Below are 20,374 nucleotides of genomic sequence, written 5' to 3'. Positions count from 1 at the left end.
GAGTCATTTTGCCCTGAGGAGTACCTTCTTCCTCCAGGAGTGAGCTTCAAGCAGCAGAACCCATCATTGTGAGGGAGCCGGGGGCGGGGACAGAACAGTGCCTCCATTGGTGCTTTAATGCTTTCCTGAATCGGGGCCTGAGTGACTGTTTATTAAGTAAAATCTCAGATTCATCTATTTAAAAGACCAATCCCTAAACCTGCTTCCTGGTAGCAGAGGAGAGAGAGAGAGAGAAATTATCGTATTTTAGTAATGGGAGAGGCAGAGGTATTCCAGTGGTGAGGGCCATATAAGATCCTGGTATCCAAAGGATGCTGAATTGCTGATCAGGTTGGGGTCGTTTAATCTGTTTGTGAAAGCCTCACAATATAATCTGTCAGCTTTTGTTTCAAATCCTGTGCTCGAATTCAAGCTGGTGTATCAGATCTGAGGGGCTGCTAAGCGATGAATGGCCACTAATCTGGGCTGTCAAACCAGTGGGATGGTTTAATCAACAAAGCCACCTCTGTCTGTCTTTGGAACTGCATCTTCCCATTGACACTGAATTGGCATCACAGACAATATGACCAGACAATGATTAAGCAGCAGCACTGCTCCCAGAGCTGCTCTTTCAGTGGGGGAATAAGCAGTCCAAAAAGAGGAATAGGCCTTTAAAAAAAATAATTTAAACAACAAAGCCATGTAAACCCCAACATAAATGTCGGACACGTCCAGTGCACAGGAGAATCCATACTAATGGTTAGAAGCCTTGATTTCACAACTTTTCAGCCTGTTCATGTAGCAAGACCTCCCACCCTATTAAAATGTTTCATGTGGGTCCACACATATGGTTTTGCTTCTAACCATGGGACAGTCCCCTTATTCAGATCACTAGCTCTGGAGAAATATTTCCCTAGACTGATGCTGACCTTGAAGGAGTAGAACCAGCCACTTTCATTTTGTGAAATCATTCCCTGACCATGTGTTTAATGATAAGATCTCCACATCTCACGCTCTGGGGACCCTGCACCATGCCTTAGTTTTCAGCATAATTTAAAAGTGCAGGAGAGGGGAAGCTGTGGCACAGTTCTAGATTTCAAGGAAAAAAATTCAAGTATTTTATGATCTTCCGTTATCAAAATGTGCCTCTAACAGGAAAAACCACTGGATTGGAGCCAGAGCTTTAGTCAAACTGATCAAGCCAAAGAAAGAGGCTACAAAGGAGCGATTGATATCATCCATGGAGAGTCCTCCATGGCACTCTGAATCCACAGAGACAGCATCATCTCCATCTGCTTCTCAGATACTCAAGCATCAGCAGGAAAGTCTGGATAACACCTCTCTGGGGTCAAACTCTATGGAAGAGAAAGGGAGCCACAATGGAGCTTCAAACAAAGGTATATGTCTGGCTTAGAGAGGTAGTTAATGAAATAGAAGTCACACACTAGGCATTTTATTTGCTGGGAAGGCTTAATAGGCATGATTCTTATATAATATATTATGTCACCATGTGTTATACCCTTTTAATATTAAACCAGTATTTATATTTATTAGTTTTCCTTATCTGTGACTTGTTTTTCAGTTTCACATTTTCCCTGCATATGTGCCATGTTAGTTAATAAGATGATGGGCAAAATTAAGTTAGCTTGCAAAACGAAAATAAAGTCCATCTGTGAAACTATGCAATTCACTAGCCTTTTCTGTTGTTAAAGTTATTGGTGTGGTATTGTCTGGCACCAGTAGAGGGCACTCTCAGAAAATAAATGCAAGAAGAGTAAAATAATTTTAATTTCTAATAAATGCCTATTATTTGTGGAGACAATGGAGTGTTTCCATTTGTAGTTGATTTAAGAGTTTCCTAATGCAAAGTTATAATAAGTGATTTCTGTGATGTTGCAAAAATGTGATATAAAAGGTATATAATTTTGTGCATGTATATGTAGTGTAGTGTGGTGTTTTTGTGTGCAGTTGGGAGAATTATTTTGTACAATAATCAGATGTTCTCAATAATGCAGAATTTTAATGGAAACCCCACAAAAGTAATGAATTATTAACTTTGCAAAAAAAAAATCTCCAGCCTTCGGTGCTGCTACTGAGATCGCTCAGATCTGCCTCCCTTTAACTTTTTGTCCTCTAAGAATATTTTTCAAGGAACAACTTTAATGGTCTCAACACCTTACACTCATGGTTTCATGCTGGGTGTGAGGGAAGAACGGAGGGCTCCATTATTACAAATGGCAATTTAGAAAAGTCTTTAATTGTTTTAATTCCTCTCCTCCCTCACCATTCTGCATGGTCTGTGATCAATTTACAATGAAAAGGCATATTTAAAATCATCTGTATCTTAGCACTGTGTAATTCCAGAAAATGTGAAATGCAATCTGTGTGCATCCAAAGCTCCCACTGACCTAAAGGAAAGTTTGAGATGAGCAAGAAATGTAGAGTCAGGCTCATTCAGAGTGCCAGGGACTCCATGAAGTCCTCTAAGGACTTCACTGTTACTACTGATTTTACATGGAAGGTGTTCAGATCCTGCGGTGGTGGACATCTGTATAAAACCCTAAGTAATCAGTGTATGGTACCACTAAGTAATGTATCGATGAACATGAATTATATCAAGTATATATATATATATAAAATATGTTTTAATACATTTTATATCACGGATGACATTATTGGCAATTTTAGGTAGAGGTTGCTCATGTGTACTGTATTAACTAATCATGATTCTGATTTCCTAAACATTATTTAGTGTTAGTTTAGTCTTTTTCATGTTTCACTGGATTGTGTTGTCACTTAGCTGTTTTAAGACATTTTAGTTATATTTCTATTTTTTTGTTCACTATTTTTCTTCTTCTTCTTTTTGGAATACCTGGGTGATAACAATTTAGCTGCTCAACGCAAAAAGATTGCCTTTTTGAGAAGCAAAAGCAAGGACAAAGAAAAGTCTCCTAAGTCTCCATCGAATCATCAGTCTCTCACTAATCGTCTGCGGTTCTGGTCTTCTTCCGACATCCCATCCTCTCCTAATGAAACTCTTTCTTTCTCGGAAATGGGAGATTTCTAACACCTTGTCTTTATTTTCATATATTTCTCCAGTTTAAAACAAAAAAACCCACATGCTTAAATGAACACACACATTGGTACAAACACTCAGCATGTCCTTAAAATAAACTAAATACAAGCACAGATTAGTGAATGTGGACTTAATTTTTTCAGTAGAAGATGAATCATTATTGCACACTATGGATCATTTCTTCAATGCAGTATACTTTTAGGGGACCTCATGACATACAGTATGCGTATGTATACTGGCTGTGGTGCACGTTATAAGTAAGTGAAGTTGCTGTGCGCTTCATTGTCTTCTTGCAATCACAGACTTGCATCATGTCCAGTTGAAATGTGGAAATTGCTTTTGCTATGCTTCCTACAATGTATTATCACTACTAAAATACGAAGCTAATATATAAGCACGCTCAAATCTTGGAGATTTTTCCAGTCCTCTGTGCAGCTAAATTTAAGATGGCCAACTTATTACAATTTCTCTGTGCTTCCAGGCAGTCTAAATCTGGAAATATAGTGGCACTCATTAGCAATGCTACTGTCCAAATGTCTCAACATTTGCAGTCTAAACATCCATTTTTAGAAGTTTTATAAGTTGGGGGGGGGGTAAGATTTGGCTTTTGAGTGTGTTTTTATGTCAAAAAAGGTGATTTGATCTCTTTTAGTTGCCCAAACTCCTTACCATCTAATAGTCATTGCTGTTTGGTGGCTTGTGAAACGAACTCATGGTCACAATCCACTTCCTGTTGGACAGGTGTCCATATCACAGTTGGTGCCCTTGTGGTCATCCTCAGCAGAGAGGCCAAACTCCCCTTTCTCTCCTAGAGGTGATTCCTCCATACCAGAGCTGAGCACACTGGTATAGCAGCATAGAGAAGTTTGCACTGTCACTACCTGTTCTTTGGATTAATAGAGAGCATCAGTCTCCAGGGCTATTAATTCAGCATCTTTGAAAGGCACTAAATTCATTTTTCAAAGGCAATTTGAAATATCGACTTGCATGGCAAATTTTAGCCCATAACAATTTTTATGGCTGTGCTATAAACTTATAAAAAGTGGGAGAGAGTAAAAATGGTGCAGACCCCATGCTGTAGTAGCACACACAGACTACCTCTGCTATAAAAGACATTTGTTTTTCTGAGAGAAACTTTCAGAAACAGCATAACCCAATAGTACCCTAGTCCACCTTCTCTACTACATTTTTGTTGCTGCCCTGTGCCTTTGAACTAACCAGTTTTGTTTTGTCCCTGCCAGCTGTTTATTTTGACCGCCTTGCTCTGCTTTGTTTTCAGTATCTAATTACCATTAATTAACCTCACTTCAGAAAAATTTAGGAAACCAGAATCTTGCTTCTCATCAAGGCTGTTTTCTAAAATGAAGGCTTTACATTTCGCTCTGTTTTATTTGAGCCTTAAAATGTGTATCAGCTGTGTTAATTTTGGGGTTTTAATACATTCCACCTCATCACTGGAAAAAAGCCTTTCTGTCCATCTAGGGGTGTTTAATATTTTAGCAGGCAGTATGTGTTGTTATCCCAAAATGCTGTTTAAGAAATCAGTGCATTGAAGGAGGAGAGTTTAAACCCTCTGGAGAGTCTGAGCTCTTATCACAGCAGAATTCTGTATGGACAGAGATTATATCTTCGCATGAATCCTGTTAGGTGATTTTAAAATCAGGAACCTTTGTTTTGAATATGGCTTTGACTTGTCAGTATATCAAAGCTTTATTCCCTTTTATTACTGAAGCAAGTGCTTATAAAATGTACCTTAAGGCATTTCATATCCCACTTATTTTTTCTGCTTTCATGTCTTTGCTCCCATGTCTATCCTCTTCCTTTCACAATATGTGTTGCATGTATAAAAAACAACCTTCCTACTGACACTAAATGAGCCCTTGTCACTCCTAAGCTCCGTAGTGAGCAGACATATGATTGCAAAACTGGTTACAGAAATCTCTTCCCCAAGAGTGAACTGGTTCTTGAAAAGCTTGCAAAACTAGCGCCTCTGTTGTGCGTTTTTGTGTGTGCCTGCTTGTTGTGTCTATATGAAAGTGGATAGATACATGTTTGATTGTGTTGTCCTCTATTGCCTCATTTATTTACCTCTTTCTCCCCTACTCAGCATTAATGGATCTAAAACAAAACCGAATTTCCCAACGTGGAGGCAGCAATGATAATGTTGAAAATTCAGCAGACTCTGCTACTAAGCACTGCGTGGAGCTGGGTTCCAGAACTTACTCTACCTCAGCCATCCATTTGACCACTTCAAGTTCTACTCCCACTTCCAGGCACCAAAGCAAACCCAAAGGTGTGTTGTGTAAGCTAGTATTTAGTCTATTTACAGCTAGTCCAACTCCCAGTACTTGGAGCCCCCACTTCACTGTAATGTGACCTCCCATCATAACAGATACTGCAAGGTACATAATAGGCCTTCTACAGTTACAGAAGCTCAGCACATGCTATAACTAGAGCCCTGCAAATCCATGGATATCCGCTTCATATCTGTGGATAGCCGAATCCCCGGATGCAGATATCCACGGACCATTTTTGTGGATAGTGGATCGGATGCGGATACAACCGCGCACGGCTCTACTCGCTGGCGGCGCCCGCCCCGCAGTATCCAAATGGGCAGCCCGAGGGGTACAGTGTACTTGGGACCAGCGGCCAGTGGCTAGGATTGGGTGGCAGTCCAGAGTCAGGGCTCTCCAGCACCCACTCGCTGCGCTGCTTCCTGTCCAGCAACTCGGGTCCCTCGGGCAGCGCCGGCGTCCCCACCATGACTCGTCCTGACAGCACTGGCCACGCTCCTGGCCCGCTGGCTCCGGCCACAGGGATTGGAGCAGGCAGGGCCCCAGCGCCTCACCCCTTCGCCCCACTTGATGCAACACGTACTGCTGCTGCCATCACTTGCGAGCCCCCGGGAGCAGCACACAATGCGACGCCCCTTCCCTCCAACCCCCGCACCGTCCCTTCTCCTCAAGACCCCGGCCCTGCACCGCCCCTTACCCCCAGTCCCCGTCCTTGTGCCGCCTCCACCCTGCAAGACCCCACCCCCCGCTCGCTCATCTCCGCTCCCTCCTCCACCCTCCCCATCGCTAGCCCTTGCAAGAAGGCTAGCGGATCGTGGGTTGGCTGCATGTTGATTCTGGTGGATGAGGATTGGATGCGGATCCACATTTTTGTATCCACGCAGGGCTCTAGCTGTAACACAGTGGTCCCTTTGATAAGTTATAGGTAGGGCCCTACCAAATTCACGGCCATGAAAAACGTGTTACAGACCATGAAATCTGGTCTTTTGTATGCTTTTACCCTATACTATACAGATTTCATGGGGGAGACCAGAGTTTCTCAAATTGGGGGTCCTGCCCCAAAAGAGTTGCAGGGGGATCGCAAGGTTATTTTAGGGGGGTCATGGTATTGCCACCCTTACTTCTGGGCTGCCTTCAGAGCTGGACGGCCAGAGAGTGGTGACTGTTGGCCGGGTGCCCAGCTCTGAAGGCAGTGCCCCGCCAGCAGCAGCGCAGAAATAAGGGTGGCAATATCATACCATGCCACCCTTACTTCTGCACTGCTGGTGGTGGCGGTGCTGCCTTCAGAACTGGGGTCCTGGCCAGCAGTCACCACTCTCCAGCTGCCCAGCCTCTGAAGGCAACACCACTGCCAGCTGCAGCACAGAAGTAAGGGTAGCAGTAGTGCCAGGGCCGGCTCCAGGCACCAGCTTACCAAGCAGGTGCTTGGGGTGGCCACTTCGGAGAGGGGCGGCACGTCCAGTTGTTCGGCGGCAATTCGGCGGACGGTCCCTCACTCCTGCTCGGAGCGAAGGACCTCCCGCCGAATTGCCTCCGCAGATCGCGATCGCGGCTTTTTTGTTTCTTTGTTTGGCTGCTTGGGGCGGCCAAAACCCTGGAGCCGGCCCTGAGTAGTGCAACCCCCCAACAATAATCTTACAAACTCCCCCACACACTCCTTTTTTGGTCAGGATCCCTACAGTTACAACACCATGAAATTTCAGATTTAAATAGCTGAAATCATGAAATCCTATGACTGTGAAATTGACCAAAATGGACTGTGAATTTGGTAGGGCCCTAGTTATAGGGCTTCTTTACACTAGCAAAGCTATCGTGTGGGAGGTCGCATTACAATGCACTAGTCTTTCCCTCCAACTCAACTTGACTGTGGGCCCATTGATTCAAAATGGTGGCCAAAGAGATGGATACTTCTCCCATGTAACCTTTATAAAGTCACTCAACAGGCTCTTCCACTTATACTGTAATGGCCTGTTCGAGGCAAATCTGTGGGATTGACCTTCCTAAACTTAATGTTACCTACTACATTTTATATTCTTTCCAGGATATAATTCAGAGGATAATCTTTGTGACCAATCCCCTGAGGTAGAGTTTTCAAGAAACAGACAACATGGTAAGTTTATGGAATGTAAGATTACACTAACTCCCTATATTGGGGCCTGCTTCATAATGTCTAAACAAACCCTCATAGGCCATTATAGTTAAACTTGGATTATAAAATTATCTGAAATTATTTATTATTAATTTCTTCGGGGTTTTGGATCCAAATGTTTTATTTTTATCTTAAGATTTTTTTTAAAAAATTCATTATTTCCCAATGAAACTTAAAAAAAGAAGAAGAAATTCCTAATCAAGACAAACTGACCTGCCTCAGCAGCAGCATGTTCAGTGCATGCAATACAGGTGCATGCACTGATTTTTAAGATCAATATTTGCATATAACAGGGAGGGAAGGAATCAGCCGTAGTAGATTTCTTCGGGGGTGGAAGCAGCAGCACTGGGTAATAAGTGCCTTCCTGGAGGAGTTTGAATTTGCAAGCTGGTTAACAGCACTAAAAATTCACTAGCTCACCTCTAAAACTTGAACTTGAAAATAGAGGAGAAGGAAGAGAAAACTTAACGTTTTAAATAAAAATGCATGTTTCATAGTTGGACCAATAAAAACTACCTTAGTATATCAAACATAACATCACATTAGCCCTTTTCATCATTAAAATTTCTCTTTGTGGCAAACCTAATTACTGTAGAAGCAAACTGAAGAATACATTTCTCTGCACAAAATGATAGTAAGAAAATGAGATGTTCTTAAACACCTGACAAAGGAAGAACAGGGTTGATTTGTGTTTCTCACTTGATGTACATCACATTATGGTAAAATTTTCAAAAGTGCCAGTCATATTTTCAAAAGTCACTTCGGCATTTAGCATCCTAAGTCTCACTGAAAGTCAATGGAACTTAGGCTCTTAAGTCACATAGGCATTTTTGAAAATGTTACGTTTTGTCCAGACCTTATGTGCTCATGAACTTAATATTCCTCTTTCTTTACAGTTTCCAAGCCAAATAGTTTAGAGAGCAGTCGAAATGCATCTAGCAGTAGTTCACCTCTCAACTTGAAAGGTAAGATATTTTCAGAGCTGAGATGCCTTCTGACGAATAGGAAATGAAATTGAATTGCATGCAAAGCATTTTCTTTTCTTTCCAGTTGGGCTAGAACAAATAACATGGTTTTGTTACCTGAGCAGGGGCCTGGCTACCACAGAGACTTGAAACAATGTTAGCAAGAATGACTTTTTTAAAGCATGATCATGACTAACGGGGCATGAATTCTAGGACAGAGATAGAGACCGATTTTTCTGCCATATCAAAGGCATCACTTTGGGGTATTCTGATGGATGAAAGTCCAGATTTAAACTCTGTCTGTATATACAAGCAGTTCTCCAGCATTCTCACTCTGTGCACAACTTCGTAAGATAAACATGCTTTTTGGGCCCCACACTACAAGAAGGATGTGGAAAAATTGGAAAGAGTCCAGTGGAGGGTAACAAAAATGATTAGGGGGCTGGAGCACATGACTTATGAGGAGAGGCTGAGGGAACTGGGATTATTTAGTCTGCAGAAGAGAAGAATGAGGGGGGATTTGATAGCTGCTTTCAACTACCTGAAAGGGGGTTCCAAAGAGGATGGATCTAAACTGTTCTCAGTGGTACCAGATGACAGAACAAGGAGTAATGGTCTCAAGTTGCAGTGGAGGAGGTTTAGGCTGGATATTAGGAAAAACTTTTTCACTAGGAGGGTGGTGAAGCACTGGAATGGGTTACCTGGGGAGGTGGTGGAATCTCCTTCCTTAATGGTTTTTAAGGTCAGGCTTGACAAAGCCCTGGCTGGGATGAATTAGTTGGGGATCGGTCCTGCTTTGAGCAGGGGGTTGGACTAGATGACCTACTGAGGTCCTTTTCAACCCTGATATTCTATGATTCTATGCTCTCTAGATTGCTAGAGTTCTGTCTATTAACAAGGATTAACATATTAGGCTAAACGTGGTGAAACCACTTTGTGCTGCCTCACTGGCAAATTGTGGCTCTCAAGTTGGCACAATGCCAGGGCTAGGAGGCTCTTTTAGTGCCACAGAGCTGACACAGAGGCTCAACTGTTATCCCTGCTGCTAGCAAAGAGTGTGGCCATAGGAAGGGATGTGGCCAGGACACTACCACACTGTACCAACCCCCTGGCGGCTGTTTCAGCTCCTTAGGACCATTAGCAACCAGCGTAATTTAGAGGAGCATCAAGGCTGCTGTACTTTGTACTTGAGGACTGGCCCTGCACACACCAGCCCCGAGATCAAGGTAGTGCAAAGCTGACTTTTATTGTGTGCTCTTCTGTTTATGGCTCAGAATCTGGCTCATGAAGTAGAACTTCTTACTACTGTTCTGGGGGCAAGTACCTCGGCTCATTTAACTGGATTCCTTTTTGAAGCTCTGGAATATGTACTGTTCCTGGTATTCTGAAGCTCTGATTTCATATGGTTTTGGGGAGGAAGAAATAATGATTGTAAAGTCCAATTTTAGTTGACATATTCAGCATGGAAAAGGAACTGAATCATACATACCTACCTCAGTAGGGAGTTGACATTCTTCTAAAATAGAGGAAAATAAGTGTTTTTAATGTTGCTTTTTCCCCTCCTCAGGTTCTTCAGATCGTATCTACGGCAGAGCTGAGAGCCTCAGCAGTGAAGATATGGTGCCAAGTAGAGAGACACCTGCCTTGCCCAGAGACAGCTACATCTGTCATTCCACTTCTGCCATCTTAAGCTCTAACAACAGACAAGACCCCTCCCTTCACAGGAATGGCTCGATTTCTTATGACATACCTCAGAGGAGTAACCCAAGCCAATCCTATGCTGGCAGGCAGCGATCTGCTTCTCCTGGCAGTGACATGGTGACTTTGGAAGAGTTTCTGGAAGAGACCAACAAGTTATCCCCATCGAGTGTATGTAAAATAAAACTATAGCTATCTCAGGTGACATGAAAATATTCCAAGCTGATCTGACAGGGAAGTGACAAATAAGAAATAGGAGCATAGAGAATAGAATATCAGGGTTGGAAGGGACCTCAGGAGGTCATCTAGTCTAACCCCCTGCTCAAAGCAGGACCAATCCCCAATACAGTGAAATACAGTGCGATCCTCACTAATGACTGTGAGACTCATTACAGTGGAAAGGTGGGTAAGGTAATATCTTTTGTTGGACCAACTTCTGGGTGAGAGAAGCCTTCGAGCTACACAAAACTCATTGTGAGCTATGAATTTTGCAAATCAGTATTTAAGCGAACAACCCCCACAAAAAACCTCAGGATAATACATCACAAATATCCTGTTAGTTTATTTTTATATTTGTAGCTAGAGCTAGTGAAATAATTCATTGTAAGTGATATTTGTTGGAATATTGGTATTTTTTTCATCCAGTAATTCTTTGTGATTAAACTTTCCCATTATTCCACCAGCTCTAAGTTTAGGTGAGTTTTAATTATTTGTGAACTAGTAACTGTACTGTGCAGTATTCTGCAGAATTAAATTTTAATCATCCAAGCCTTTGATACAGTTCTCGGCTGCTAAATCTCTGCCGAAAACTAAAGCTTGACGACCATCATTAATTGAATTATAAAGTGTGCATCTTAAAGAAGGTCTGCTCTATTTAAAAAATCTTATGATCCAGTTTTTTCAGGAGGATTTTATTAAGGATTTGAGGGAGGGAAGTCTCTGTTCCCCTGGATTGTGTTATCTGTTTCTATGAACCATGTGGTACTGTTGTGCTGTTGGTGAAATCAATGCTGCAATATTTCACTGTGCAGTTAAAGATGTTTTGTAGGAAATAATATGCATTTGTTTGTAAATGTCTTGTATCGCTTAGTGATGATGCATACCAGTCACGTGAAATGTCGCAGTACAAAACATGTTGATGTCTTCAGACCAAATTCACTGCTGGCATAAGTGAGTGAAAGTTAATGGTACATCAACAGCCCAGTAGCATTACTGATGTCATTGGAGTCCCACCTTCTTATGACATCAGCGAATTTTGGTCCTCAATGTTTCAGACAAACCTTTTAAAATGTATCGTAGTCCCTTGTTCTGAGTCCCTAGGGGTAAATTAGTTGAATGCAAAACACTTGTTGTCTGTAACCATGTGATCATGTCTCCATTTTCATTCTTTCTGTCATCCTTGTTCCTTTTCAGCGGCGACACAGCTTAAATGAGACCGAAATTATCTCATTGCACCAATTTCTGTTAGAGGCTGATGCACTGTATCCCTCTTGCCATTTCCCATCTCATTCCCTCCATCAGGAACCTTCGCGTTCAGTCGAACCAGTCCTCAGTCATTCGTGTCGTGACAGTCTGAGGCACAGAACTGGCAGGGGGAATAGGAGAGCAACTTCGCTGTATATCCCCAGGGTATCCATCGCTATCACTCTGCAGTTAACAGCTCACCCCTCACTCCAGCCTGCAAGCACATTAATGCCTATGGAAGCTTGTTTTAATGTTTCATCGCTACTTTAGTTTAAAAACTAAAGTAGCCAAATTACTCATATTAATGATCCCTAAAGTATTTCTAGTGTTGCGCATGAGCCCCTGTTTGTTGGGAGGATTGTAATAGCACAATATGGTGGCCCTCTAATTTTAACATGCACTACAGAGATTTAGACTAACATAAAAAAATAACCCAGGCTCTTAGCATTTGATTGAACCTGGAATGCTTCTGACACAGTAAGGAATTATCATGAGCTGCCGTTTTATAACTATTACTATTTACTATGAGCAAAATGGGTTTTGCTACTGGATGTAACCTTCTCTGTAAACTCTAGTGAAATGAAAAGATATATTAAACCATGACATACTTCCCCAGAGAAGAGCAAAGAAATGAAGTACAGACGCTCCCCGACTTACGCAAGCATTCCGTTCCGGAACGCCTTGCGTAACTCGAATTTTGCCTAAGTCGGAAACGTATCTCTGACCATTATGCAAAAAGCCCTCCTATCTCTAGCTTACGGAACTTTTTCCGTAAGTGCGGATTTCCGTAAGTCGGGTCTTGCATAACCCGGGGAGCGTCTGTACATCAGGTTGTTTCAGCACATTCTTTTTATAACTAACACGTCCATTAACTATTCACAGCATGCCTTGTACTAATATCTCAACAGCAGTTGATAGTGTCATCCGTATGTTTTGCATGAGTCCATCTCCATTAAGCATTTATTGTATATTTTCTTTTGCGGCCAGGTTAATTATTTGCCTTCAGAATATTGCAGATTAATTTCTGGATGATCAATCATTCATCTATTGTACATACAGCATTTAACACACGCAGTATGTTGGTCTTGGTCCAAAAAAACCCAAGCCCAATGAAATTGCCCTATAGTAGGCTGCTAGCACATCTCCACTTAGAGTAATCTCCTGTTGTTTCACTAATATTGGAACAAGGTGTTGTTCAGAACAGCCTGCGTTCTAGGAACGACAAACACTCTATCACTGATGTGCACTAAATTGGCCGATACTAAATGAAGCAAAAGAGCTGCAGCCCAGGGTGCTATCAAGATGAATTTCTTTAACTGGTGACAATTAAACTGGCAAATAAGGCTGTCACAATCTAATTTTGATCATCATGTAACTCATTGATATACATTTAGATACTCTTTTCCCCCAGTGCTCTCCGCTATAGGCATGAAATAAGTGGTTTTATATAAGATGTTGAGGGTCCCTCAAAAGTTGACACTGACACACCAATTAGTGCGTAAAGCACTTTGAAGGTGAGGCATGTTGTACATAGTGCCAAGTGCTCTCTGTCATTACAGTTACTTTGTGTTGATCCCTGGGTTGCTTGATGTGTGGAATTATGTTGTGACATCCTTGAGAGGAAAAATGCTCGCTAAACACATTTTCCTTATAACAGTATTGCCATTAATGTGCCATGTATATATTTTCTCCCCATAGGACACTTCCAGTAGCAGAGATGACTTGCTGAGTGATTATTTTAGAAAAGCAAATGAACCCCCTCCTATTGGGAACCAGCTGGGTCAGCCAGGTAGAAAGGAGACAGCTAAGACGCCTACCAGCTATGTGTCACCAACTATAAAAATGACCATCGCCAGTGAAGAGGGGAGAGTGGCTAAACCTGGACACTATGTCAAACCCAACCTTAGACCAGCTGAATCTGAGGCGCTGGCAAACGCCACAGGATCTCTTAAACTTCCTCCCACACCACCACATCAGCCGCTCAGTGGGCTGAGGCCGATGGCACAACCGCAGCAGACCAGTACGATGAGCCAGAGGAATGCCTCCCTGAGCAGAGCCTTTAGTCTGGCCTCTGCAGACCTCCTGAGAGCCACAGGCCCAGAGACATACAGACAGGAGAGCCCTCAGAAGCTGGGTGCAGATGTTCGTGCGGGCAAAGACTCTGGCAGTCAGACCTTGCGGCTGTCTGTGCCCCCGGGCTCTCATGCTACTGTACGAGACAGACCACAGTCTGCAAAGGCAGCGTGCACCTTGCAAGCTGTCGATTCCCGTTGTCGGCAGCTTGATGTGAGACGTCTTTCTCTGGCACCTCCAAAGGAGGAGAGGCCTCTTTCGTTTCATCAGTCTTCTTCCTCTGCCGGTGCCAACAGTATGCAGCAGCAGGAACGAGTGAGTGCAGTGCCTGGGCAACACTGTTCACCCACACAATATGCACCGGCTAAAGTCAAATCCAAGCCAGCCGCACGCTCTGGGGAAGTGGCCACCGTGACTCCTGTCAGAGCTGCCTCTAGTAACAGTGAGGGCGATGTTACCCAAGGGCAAAGTCGGAGTGATGCCCTCATTACCAAATGCCAGAGTAGGTCACCAGAAGGCCACACTGGTGCAGGGGGAATAGAGGAATCCAACAGAGGGGGCAGCTCCAGGAGCACTCCTGGCTCTCCAGATCCCCATGGGGACCAGCAGACTGTCTGGTATGAATATGGATGTGTGTAATCCGTTGATTCTCTTGGTAACGTGTTTTAAGCTGGTGACATTTGGGTGGAATTTGCTAGTGGCATTTGTCTAAACACTGTGGCAGGTCTTAAAAGGCATTACCTGCACCTCATTTTCTAGTTTGTCTAAATGCCTTTCAGGCATTGGTTTTTAATGGAACAAAGGACATTTTCACGGTTAAAACAAAGAACTGAACAGCCAAACCAGGGCCTTTCCTTTCACACTATAGTGCCTAAAACAAAGTGGACCCCTTACAGACTCCCACAAGACTTTAGGCCTAATTTTCAGAAGTGCTGAGCACCCACAAATCCAGCTGAAGACAAGGGGATCTGTGAGGGCTCACCACACTCTGACAATTGGTCACCGCCTCTCCCTATCTTTGTACTGCCCTCTCCCATGCTCCCCCAGATTCTGCATTAAAGAAACATTCATGGGTCAAATTTAACTGTGTTGAATTCAGCCCTCAGTTTGAAAAATGGCTTAAGTTGCATAAAAGATCATGTAAAAGCCGAACTCCTCTCTGGGGAAAAGAACCAGACGCTTGCAGCAGCTTAAAGAAAAGCTGAAGGGCAAAAGTGTATGGCTTTGCAGTGGATCTAAGAAAAGCAATTATGTTTGTAACAGCTGCATTTTATAAATAGGAGGAGTTGAATTAAAGGGTCCCATATTAACCTTTCACATTGGGAACTGTTTGAACCCAAAGAGGTCAGTGTACTTGCCTCGCTGCCTCCACTACACGCACAGTTCAGCGGATCCTTGATTCTGAAAGCCAAGTGGTGCTGCCTTTTGACACTTGCTTTATCTTTTATACAAACACTGGAACTGATACAGCCTGTTCAGGGAGATGCCTGCTTTCAATGGCATTGCAAAGATGGCATCCCATCTACAAAGGTGACTTGTACACATGTAAATGAAAAGTTAAATCATTGTATAGGATTGCTGTGTAAACTGTATTAATGTGCTATCACTTCTTCTTGCATCCCCATGTGCGTGATTGCCCATGTCCGAAGTAATATACAGGAATCTCTCTCATAGGATGAAGTCTTTGTTTCTGTCTTAAAGAACTTGTTCAGTGTAGAAACCAAAATAATGTTATATACATGAGAAAGAAATCTACTTTTAAAAATCTATTTATGTTCAAATAAAATTTCTCATATGTGTCTGTCAAGTTTCATCAGCTGCTTATGTATATATGATGAAACATGTATCTTTAATTCTATTTCATGTTTGTAAAGGTGTTTTCCTTGTATTAGACTAAATCCCTAAAAAATTTAAAGATTTTCCTTACACTGGTTCCGATTTAATATAGCAAAAGACATATGTAAGCAATTTTAAACTGATATCAGGTCAGCTAGGAATGTTTTTGTTATATAGTATGTAGCAATCACATTCTGAAAACTACAGGATTGTTTATAATAAAAGATTAAAAAAACAAATAGGTGCGATATATTTTTTCCTTTAGAAAATCCCAGATTCACAGAGATGGGTCTAGATCTGAGTCTGGGAGATTTGTGTAAATTTATTTTAATACTGAAAAGTATTCACAAACAATATAGTTGCACTTCTGTAGCAGGTGCTGGTGCAGAGGCACCTAATTAGCCCCTGCTCAGCCAGCCCCAATCAGGGGAAATAGATTGGGGCTGGGGAGAAGGCTGGTGCCTGGCCTTTAGAACTGGCTGCACCTGTGGGCCTGAGGGTTCAAGGGCTATAAAGGCTGGCTGGCAGCCAGAAGGAAGGGGGGATGGCTGGGGAAGGTCAGTCTCCGGGCTGAGGGCAGGCTCTAGGTGGAAGGGGAGATTGTAAGGCCTGCAAACTGTATATAGTATATCACTGGCGGTGGGAGAAGTCTGTAAATAAATCCACGGGTGCTGCAGAAGGAAACGCCTCTCTGTGCTTTATTGGGGCAGCCAGTGGGCCCCAGGAAGAAGGCCGGGCAGAGGACTTGTTACAAGTGGGGGCTTGTCCGGGATCTAGTGCCAAAGACACAGTTTGTCGACCCGGCAATGGAGAGCACCCTGCAGTGGTTCACCGAGCAACAGACAGAGATGCAGAAAGCACTGCAGTCATTCCAGCAGTCCCACCAGGTGGAGAGGCAGGCTCTACTCGCTTGGCAGGCAGAGCAACAGAGGGCCCTACAGGACTTCATCAAGGAGCAGTCGACAGTGCAGCAGCAGCTCCTGCAAAAGCTGGTGAGTCCTGCTGGGGGAGATGGCACCCGGGCCTCAGCCTCTGTAAGATGGCCCCAGCAGATGACCCCGACGCCTCTTTGGGTACCTTCGAGCGGGTGGCCCTGGGTGCGGGATGGGACTGGACAACCTGGGCCCTGCGGCTGGCCCCCTATCTTGCGGGGGAGGCACAGGCTGCATATATGGCCCTGACGGATGCCCAAGCCAGGGACTATGATGTTGTGAAGGCAGCGATTTTGGACCGCCTCGGGCTTTCGGCTGAGAAATATCGGCAGAAGTTTCGGGCAGCCTGGTGGGCGGGGGGCATGCGACCCCGGGCCTTTGCTCAAAAATTAACAGACTGGGCAACACGGTGGTTGAGACCCGATGCCCACACCATGGGACAGATAATGAATCAAGTGATCCTTGAACAGTTTATCCAGTGCCTTCCCGATAGCATGTGGGTTTGGGTGCGGCGACATCAGCCGGCCACCGTACAAGCCGCCGTGCAAAGAATGGAGGAGTATGCAGAGGCTGACTTCCCACCAAGAGAGCATCGAGCCCCGTGGGACACAGAGGGGGGCAGGAAACCCCGTGAGCACGCCAGGGTGAAGCCGGTAGACAGGCGACGGGAGGAGCCCAAGGGGACCCCTAGCCGCCTGGGGCAGCTCGTATGCTGGCGGTGTGGACAGCTGGGACATAAAAGCCGGGATTGCCCGGTGATGGAGTGTGGGGCAGCTGAATTTTGTGGATGGATTAAGACTGGGGGGTGGAAAAAGAGGCACGGATTGGCCACTATCCTGGTGCGGGTTGGGAAAAGGCCCCAGAGGGGTCTAGTGGATACAGCCTCCACTCGCTCCCTTATACAGCGGCGCTTAGTGAAGCCGCATTGGCTCATCCCTGGGGAATGCATGTTAGTAGAATGCATCCATGGGGATAGGGAATATTGTCCCGTGGCCCAGGTACCCCTTGAAGTGCAAGGGCGGTTTACCTGGAAGCGGGTGGGGGTAATAGAGGGGTTGGCCTACCCCGTGGTCCTGGGGCTGGACTGGCGCCCTCCCCAGAAGGGGAGAGAGACCACGGAGAAGGGACTATCGAAGAAAGGGGGAAAGAGAACCCTGGAAAGAGAGGGCAAGACCCTGGTGGAGGTGGACCCGGAGCAAGGGGAGGCCCCACGACCTCCAGGGGGAAAAGCCGAGCAGCCTAGACAACCAAGCCAAAATAAGGAGCCTGAGGGAGTAACTGAGGAGCAAAGCGAGCTTCCTGGGCAGGACCACCTTCCAGGGAGGGTGGAAGAAACCCAACAGGGGGAGGCCCAACATCAAAGGGACAGAGGGCCTGGACCAGAGACGGGGGGCCGACTCAGGGCAGCGGGCTCTGAGCCGTCACCCCCACTAGAAAAGGAAGGGGAGCCTCCGGGGCGGCCGGCCCAACCATGTGACTGGTGTGAGGACCTCTGGGTGAGTGTGGACATGTGGGGTGCCCCACCTCCTACCCAATGCACCTTTTATGGGTGGGGTGTGCCAAAGCCCCATGGGGTGGTGCCTGGGGATCCCTCAGCTGGGCAGGAGGCCCAACCCCAGAGTAAAATTCCCGGATGAGGAAAGCGAGGCCGAGGAAGACCAGGCCTGGCACCAGCTTAAGGGGGGAGGTGTGTAGCAGGGTGCTGGTGCAGAGGCACCTAATTAGCCCCTGCTCAGCCACCCCCAATCAGGGGAAATAGATTGGCGCTGGGGAGAAGGCTGGTGCCTGGCCTTTAGAACTGGCTGCACCTGAACTGGCTGAATCTGAGGGTTCAAGGGCTATAAAGGCTGGCTGGCAGCCAGAAGGAAGGGGGGATGGCCGGGGAAGGTCAGTCTCCGGGCTGAGGGCAGGCTCTAGGTGGAAGGGGAGATTGTAAGGCCTGCAAACTATATAGTATATCACTGGTGGTGGGAGAAGTCTGTAAATAAAGCCACGGGTGCTGCAGAAGGAAACGCCTCTCTGTGCTTTATTGGGGCAGCCAGTGGGCCCCAGGAAGAAGGCCGGGCAGAGGACTTGTTACAACTTCTCTGTACAATATTTCCATATTAGCTTTATCGTAAATTGATATTGTTTAGATTGTAATCTTAATGAGGGCTTCAGGGCAACGAATTGTGAATTAAATGACAGGCATGTCTTTGTAGGAGCAGGCACTTAGATTTAAGCATTTCTGAGCCGAGATCATTTTAAACAACACCAAGCACATTGTTGATATTTAACAAGTATGAATTTACATAACACTTTTCATGCATCAATCTCAAAGCATCTTACAAACGTGGATAAACATTATCTCCAAACTGAGGAACTGTAGTAAAGTGACTTGCAATATTCCCTGTTATTTCAATCTAGAACCCCAAAAAGGCATATGTCTTTATCTACTGCATTCTCCTCTCTTTAAAAATCCTTCATCAAGGAGTTTGCTTGAATATATTCACTGACCTCCAGGTTAAACTGCTAAAGAATTAGAACCCTATCTGGGAGCTTACAGTCGTAGCAGCTCTGATTTGATGGAGACCCATGAGTTTCATCACAGCCTTGATCTCTTCAACTTGAAAACCAATGTTTCTAATTATTTATTAAACTGGCATGCGAGGTGTTTTTAATTATCCTCTGAATCCCTATTTGTCTTATTTAAACTTATATTGCCTCTATCTCATATCTAAGTGCATCACATAACTTTAAAAACACGAATTGTAACAGTGAATATCTCTTAAAGTGGTCTTAAAAACCAAAGCCACTGTGAGCCTAATATCCTGTGCTGTAACACTCAAAGTATCAAGAGAATTAACATTAAAGACTGAATAGGCAAAGGTGAGTGCTCTGATATAGGGCCATTATACTGCAGTCTGTTCAATGTATACATCATTATCACTTGACCTTTAATAGACTTGGTGGCTATAAAATCTTTCCTACAGAGTATATCAGTCCACTAATTTTCTATTCAGTGTGAGCAGTTGAAAGATTTCCCTCCCTCAAAAAAGGCCTTTGAGACAAGGAATCCCCTGCCTCAATGCAATAGAACTCCCTCAGGAAGCAGTGGAATCCCCAACACTTGAGAAATTTAATAGGCTAGATAAGCTGATTTCCTAATACAAACTAATGGAAAAAGTACTGTGAAGAACAGTCTAGTGAGAGGGCAATAGTCATGGCTTTTTTTTTTTTTTTTCCTGGTGATCACGTTTTGCAGTAAGGGCCCGATTTTCCAAAGAAGTGCTGTTCATAGTTAGGCACCCAAATAAGTGGACAGATTTTCCAAAGAGATCGATCCCTTGACTGCTGAGCTCTGGAGAATCTGTCCATAAGTGTGACTAGATTTGTAGTCAAGGCTTGTGCCCGTGGAAATACTCTCACTATGCAATGCACTCATATGCAGAACTGGGCGAGGCTGTTAAATATAAGTGAGTAATTTTTATTTTAAAAACCACCACCACCCGAGTGACCTTGTTAATCTCTTGAATTAAAAAAGCAACTCATATGTACAGTACTTCTTGATAAACCCCTTTTGTTCATTGATGCTATCTCATCTAGTATGGCCTGGTTAGGAAATGTAAAGCCCTGCTCCTCTAAGGAGCAGCCTTGTGACAGGAGTGTTTGCTCTGTTGGATATTCTGCCCCTGCGCCCCAAAGTTTGAAGTTGTCTTTCAAATATACAGACTGTTTATTCTGAGTTTAACTGGGACTAAAGTGTAGGAAATTGAAAAAGCAGAATACCAAATGTAAGTTATTTTTTTCCATAATAAAGGAGTGCAGAGTAGGAGCTCTTTTTAAAAATGGCTAAAGCATGTATGTTTAGATCATTGACAGAGACACACCACATAGCTGGAAATTATTTCTGATCAGCCAGATGGTTT

General features: G+C 44.2%; 1 protein-coding gene across 3 annotated transcripts in view; it reads left to right on the top strand.

Annotated features, from left to right (window-relative positions):
• CCDC88C (coiled-coil domain containing 88C) overlaps positions 1 to 15,733 on the top strand; it is a 59,568-nt gene extending 43,835 nt beyond the window's left edge. The window contains exons 21-26 of one of the 3 annotated variants that reach the window (XM_029911469.1): positions 1,135 to 1,376; positions 5,163 to 5,348; positions 7,391 to 7,459; positions 8,395 to 8,463; positions 10,031 to 10,332; positions 13,324 to 15,733. In XM_029911469.1, the coding sequence (XP_029767329.1) occupies positions 1,135 to 1,376; positions 5,163 to 5,348; positions 7,391 to 7,459; positions 8,395 to 8,463; positions 10,031 to 10,332; positions 13,324 to 14,337 (1,882 nt within the window). In that variant the 3' untranslated portion in view covers positions 14,338 to 15,733. Of the gene's footprint in view, positions 1 to 1,134; positions 1,377 to 2,870; positions 3,391 to 5,162; positions 5,349 to 7,390; positions 7,460 to 8,394; positions 8,464 to 10,030; positions 10,333 to 11,574; positions 11,959 to 13,323 lie in introns of those variants that run through there. The other 2 variants (XM_029911470.1, XM_029911471.1) reach the window with 2 other exon arrangements.
• The last annotated feature ends 4,641 nt before the right edge of the window (positions 15,734 to 20,374 follow it).

This window comes from Terrapene carolina, unplaced genomic scaffold (assembly GCF_002925995.2).
Source record: "Terrapene carolina triunguis isolate 2854851 unplaced genomic scaffold, T_m_triunguis-2.0 Scaffold96, whole genome shotgun sequence".
In the NCBI taxonomy this organism is placed as follows: Eukaryota; Metazoa; Chordata; order Testudines; family Emydidae; genus Terrapene; species Terrapene triunguis.
This window is presented reverse-complemented; position numbering and strand designations above follow the sequence as displayed.